Source organism: Desmodus rotundus, chromosome 3 (genome assembly GCF_022682495.2).
Source record: "Desmodus rotundus isolate HL8 chromosome 3, HLdesRot8A.1, whole genome shotgun sequence".
NCBI classification, from domain to species: Eukaryota; Metazoa; Chordata; class Mammalia; order Chiroptera; family Phyllostomidae; genus Desmodus; species Desmodus rotundus.
Window position 1 is genome coordinate 187,767,973 of NC_071389.1, and position 6,000 is coordinate 187,773,972.

Here is a 6,000-nt window from a genome sequence, read left to right on the forward strand (position 1 = left end):
CATAGATGGATACATCTATGTATCAGGAAATTCAGGGAATACACTGTTCTTTTTTGAATTACTGGTTTTTAGAGGGAGAGGAAAAGAGAGAGAGAAACATCGATTTGTCGTTACACTTATTTATGCATTCATCAGTTGATTCTTGTATATGCCTTCACTGGGGATCAACCCACAACCTTGGTGTGTTGGGATGATGACCACTGAGCTACCCAGCCAGGGCCTACACTATTCGTGAAAGCACCTGCTTCTGATCCAGTGCTTCTTACACTGTACAGTAAATAAACTAGTTAAAATGCAGGTCCTAACTTAGGAGGTCTAAAGTGGGGCCTGAGATTCTGCTTTTATAACAAGCTCTCAGGCAATGTCGATTTCCCTACAGTGTCACACTGATCTACTGACCCTTGTGGTAAGTAGCTGGTTTTAAAAGGTTGTGAGATTAGGACCAGATCAGTTCCTCTCCAAGAAGAAACGTGGAAAGTGTAGTGGACCAGAAATTAAGCAATAGAGGAATAAATCACCCATCAGAAATGAAATGTACAAGGGAAGTGGCTGAGTCACCGTCACTCTTTAATATCGGCTTCCGGGCTGCCGTGGCTTTTTGTCCACATCTCCTGTTGTTGAAATCCAGAGAGTCAACTTACCAAATAGTTATTGATATGTCATGCCCTATATTCAGCACTGAGAATGTAAAAATAAATGAGGCATAATCCCCAAAATGCTCCCCCAGCACAATTAAACATAGAAGGATAAAAACTGTGATAAAAGGATGCATAAGGTAGCAGGGGCGCTCCTAACCCAGAGCCAAGAGCCAAGGAGGAGAATGTTTAGGCAAGTTAGAGGTATCAGGAAACACTTCTTGGAAGAGATGTTGACTGAGCCAAATACTGAAGCAGAAGTAAAAATAACCTAGGTAAAGAAAAGAAAGTAAGAGTATCATTAGCAGGGGATCAGCATGGGAAAAAGTCAAGACTGGGAGAACATGCTGACCCCAAGTAAACTAGTGGGTGTGTCCCTGCGATAACTCCCTTAATGCTCCACCAAAGGTCTATTTATTGACAGGCAACTATTCAGGTCATTCTTTTGTAGATGAGAAATCTGAAGCCCAGAGAATTTAACGACAACCCAGTGCAAAGTCACTGAGTGGTGGAGTTAAGACTCCAACATGAATCTGCCTGGTTATAAAGCCTGTGTTTGTTCACTTTGGTCTGGGGTCTCTGATAAGCAGTTCAGGATGACGGGGCTGTGGGATGGGAAGCAGGGAGTGATCTGGTAAGAGATTAGCATCGCCTTTTCCAAAAGGATCCCAGCCTTGAATCTTTTCTTTCCACAACTAGTATTTCACTAAATAAACAGAAAAATAATTCATTCCAATCCCGTGGTAATTTAAGATTTTAACAGTCTCATTCAGACTCTGGTTGACAAAGAATGTGGGACCCTTAAAAAACTAACGATTGCACTCCTGATCACATGTTTATTTATTATTTTTTAAAAGGTCTAGATTTTAAAGAGTAAGATCAGACAGTAAATGCTGAGATTGGAGGAAGGGAATTATTGACAAAGCCACAGCTAGGCCTATGAAACCTTCAGGCAAAGTACAAAAACAAACAAACAAACAAACAAAAACCCAAGAAAAAAACCAGCATCTGCGCACAGATTCTGCCCCCAGACAAGGCTTGGTTTGGCCAGCAAATGCACCTGGATTTCAGCCTCCACTTATCCCCTTAGCCCGGAGCCCTCAGGTAGGGTACATCGTTCCGGCCACACATGGTGGCCCTGGTGTGTTGACTTAGGCTGGGGTACACAGTACAGGGCACAGGAGTGAACATAAAAACTAGATTCTGGAAAGATGGTGACGTGGAAATAAAGACTTTGGGTCTAGTACACATGACTTTTAAGAGTTTAACCAACGAACAGAAAACAAGAGATGGGACAGAAGCCAGACAGGGCAGTGGGGTAAGGTGTTGACTTGTTTTCCCCTCTAAATAATTAGACCTGGGAAAGCTTAGACACAGGGGGAAGGCATATGCAGGTGAGGGAGCAGGCTGAGCACACACAATAGGCAACTTGAAATTCAAAAGCATCAATTCCTCATTCTAATCCTCTCTTCAAGGAAACCAAAATCATCTAGGATTAAAAGATTCGTAGAATCGAAGAATATGTAAATCTGATTCCCCCTAAAATAAGCACTAAGACTCTACCTTGAAGGAAATAACTTATTATTTCCGTGAGTCATGATTGTAAAATTGGTTCCTCAATTTCTAGTTGTCAGTCACTGATTTCAGAAGCCCAAGAATAATGATGGGACATGGATTTCTTTGCCTCATATTTATGTAATTATTGCTTTGTATTGAAGTTGGAACTTATAGACGAGCTTATCGACAATTAATATTCACCGTATATTATTTATAACCCAAAGCCGTATATTCTTTGTCAACACTTGTAACAATATCCTAACATGTACTATAAATACATCTGCTGGGAGTTCTTCTCTTCCTCTGGCACCTAGAGAATCCAGGAGGTGGACAAGTTACATATTGTGTGGGCAACTATAGTAACTTCATTATAAGGCTATGATCATCATCTTTCATTATAAATAAATATAGTAAATTCTTAAAAACATTAAATTTAATAATAATTATTAGGAATAAGAAGAGTTAGGGTTTTAGTTAGTCACATATTTCATCTTCTATTGTGGTTATTATTTCAAAAGACTCATTGAATTTTTAGGAGCCCGCCAGTCTAGCCAAAAGAAATCACAAATCCTTAACTAACATATGCTAACTTTTCTTTGAGGAACAAAAGAAGCATCTTTGTTTGTTCCTCACCAGCAAACACCAAGCCATCTAAAAGGAGGCCTTTCAGCGGCAATGTTAGCAGGGAAATTCAATTGTATTTAATTAAGTTCTTCCCCCCGAAACTGCACACAGAAGCACCAAAGAGGTTATCAGAGGTCAGATGCCTGTCATGACTTTCTGACCCTCCCGAAATGCCGAATAAAAGATAGTGGTAGCCCTGCTGGTAAGATGGGCTTCCACATTTGTGTCTCGTCCTTTATGCTTTAATTTAATAGCAATCAGCACAATATGGTTGCTTTTTTCCGAACAATAGAACAGGCAGAAGTCAGATTTACAGCGTTGCACAGGGAAGATAGGAGACAAGAGAGGCTCACTGTGGCTTTTAAGGTTCAATGAGAACATCACTTTGATACCCATAAAGAAAACTTGAAGATCAACTTAGCACTCATTGTTGTCAGAAATGGGCAGATGTGCACGTCAGAAATTTTGTGTCTGGAGCTCTCCTAAATTTTCGTGTAGGTTTTTTTAAAAAGGATATTCTCGTGAACAAAATGTCTTCCCTGCCAAAAAAAAAAAAAAGATATGATATCTAGTTATACATTTGGGAGCTTCTTGACTTTAAAAATATTAAGTATTTATTTAGGGACCCTTAGTTTCCAAATTTCATAATTTTCACAAGTCTACTAACAACCTTATAATGAGTGAATATAGTAACATGGTCAGAAATACTAAATGTGTTTCATGAAGCCAGACAAAAGTTAATTAATCTGAATGTTATTTATAGTCTTGAATGTTAATTACAAAGGAGCCCCAGACATGGGACTGACTTCCTGAGACATTTCATGTTTAGGAAATTGCAGTCTTAAGTGACACTGTAAGGAGTATCTCAGAATGTCAGACCCAGAAGACATCTTAAAGATCATTAGCCTAACATCCCAGCCACCATCTGAATACCTCCCTCCTTACCACTCTCCCCCCAGCCATCCAGTCTGCAGATGAATCATTCCACAAAGCCTCCAAACTCACTGTTTCCTGCAGCCACCCACTTCCAGGGAGATACTTCTTTCATAACCAAAAACTGAAAACCCACAGGAAAAGGAGCCTTAATTTTGAGGCTCCCGAGTTAAGCACTCTTTTAATCACAGTCTAAAGTAGTAGATACTAGAGAATTCAAGTGGTAAGTAAAACTTACAATAGTATATATAAATACAATCCAGTTAAAGTTGTTATTTTTAAAATAAACCTTTTTTACCACCGGAGGAAAAGCCAGCCTTCACCAAACATGGGAACTGAATATATGAGGACAGTGGAGAGCTATGGATGTCAGTTTAACACCAAATAGGTCTAAGATTGAGTGGAATTAAGCAAATGACTGTTGCAGGATCTCAGCCCCAGAAGCAAAGCAGAGCTGTGTGTACCTGGCTACAGCCAAGAGAGGACGGCACAGCCAGCAGTGAAGATGGCCGAGGGCGACGTGCTGGCATGGTCGTAAAGGTGGCGCCGAGTGTGCCTCCTTCGGTCAGAGTTAGGCAGCCCTGTGGGACTCCCCAGCAGGGTGGGGCGTACCTCATGAGAATCAGAAGGAGAGAGAAAGAAAATAAATATATAAAGGGGAGTGATTTGTTTAAATTGTAAATTTAAGCAGGTATGTCTGAAAACGCCTGGGTGTCGGAGACCCCTTTCTTTTCTTGTGGATTCTGGTCAAGTCGATGAAATTAATACATTATGTACAGCTACACACGCACACCATCTCCCCAGTTCCTCAAACCAGTCAACCCTGCTACTGGGGGAAAGCCACAGACTGAGGTTCCAGAGCCATCAAGAAGCCTGCGTTTGATGGCCTGCCCTTCTCCGGCACTACTCAGGAACCTAGTCCCCCCAACCCTCCCAAGGAGACTCAGCCAGAGGAGCTCTTCCTGCATTTTCTACCAGGGGTGTCTAGCCTGCGGCCTGCAGGCAGCATGCAGCTCAGATGGCTATGAATGTGGCCCAACACAAAATCATAAATTCATTTAAAACCTTTGCTGTTTGCTCATCAGGTTTCGTTAGTGATGGTGTACTTAATGTGTGGCTGAAGACAACTCTTCTTCTTCCCGTGTGGCCCAGAGACGCCAAAAGGTTGGACGCCCCTGCCAAGAGTGAGAGGGTGAAGCAGGCCCTCCAGCAGGCCAGCTCAGCTCGCGTATCTTGTAAGAAAGAGGCGATGCCTTCCGTCCTCATCCCAGACCCCTGAAGGCCCGTGCCTCTCCCACCGCGCTCCTCTAACGCTGGCCAGAGATCAGTCAATAAAGCCTCTGACACATGAGAAACGTTGCATAGATGGAGCTCTTTGCTGCTGTATTTTTAAGACAGCTGCTGAATGATCTGCCAAGTCTCATGACAGCCTGTGACGCATGCTTTACAGTAACATATGCTTCCAGAATTTAATTTGGTTTTGAACAGCAGTGAATGCGCTAAAAACCAGACCACCAGATATTTATAACAAGGGGCAGAACACAATAGTCGGTCACCTTACGTGAAGAGCAATTATTTAACGTGGATTCATGAATCGCTCGACGGTGTTTTCTTGTGGAGACGAGCACAGCTGCTACACTGCGAATGTGCCAAGTTTTATTCATTTCCTCCCTGTTTCCAGGAAGAGAAAACGCTCTGCCTTCTTCTGTGGGTCTGCTTGTTCTTCTCAGATGGGTCCCCATGATTTAGCAGTGACAGCCACTCTCTTTGTTTCCAAGTGTTTCTTATTGGCTTTTTGCAACTGAGTGTGTGTGCATGTGGTGGGGGGGGTGTCACTGGGTTGCTGGTCTTTATTATAATTAAAATGTATGTTACCCACTAGGGCGTGCACATTTATATTAAATAATACAGAGTTGATATAAAAACATTCTAGGAAAAAGTTTTTACTCCCACAGGTTTTCAGCTGATCTGAAGAGCTGGTGATATTCTCAAAATCTGAGACCCCATTCTGGGAACCAAAAGGTTTAGTGCATGACAGGGGATGGGGTGGTGTGGAGGGGTGGTGGGCACTGCTGGGCAGAGTTCAGACCACTGGGGAAATAGGCACATTTTCTTGGGGGGCTGGAGAATCTGTAATGGCCAGAGAACATTTATGCAATGGAGTATTAGGTTGGTTATTTTCAGCTAGGCTATGCAGGAATGATAAATGTGTGGGGATAAGACATTCTCTTGAGACTGAAAACAGCATTAA

General features: G+C 42.2%; 1 protein-coding gene across 1 annotated transcript in view; it reads right to left on the reverse strand.

The window, feature by feature from the left end:
• C3H12orf42 (chromosome 3 C12orf42 homolog) overlaps positions 1–4,279 on the reverse strand; it is a 74,950-nt gene extending 70,671 nt beyond the window's left edge. Inside the window, exon 1 of the mRNA XM_053919802.1 lies at positions 4,214–4,279. Coding sequence (XP_053775777.1) covers positions 4,214–4,279 — 66 coding nt within the window. The remainder of the gene's footprint in view (positions 1–4,213) is intronic.
• Between the last annotated feature and the right edge of the window lie 1,721 nt (positions 4,280–6,000).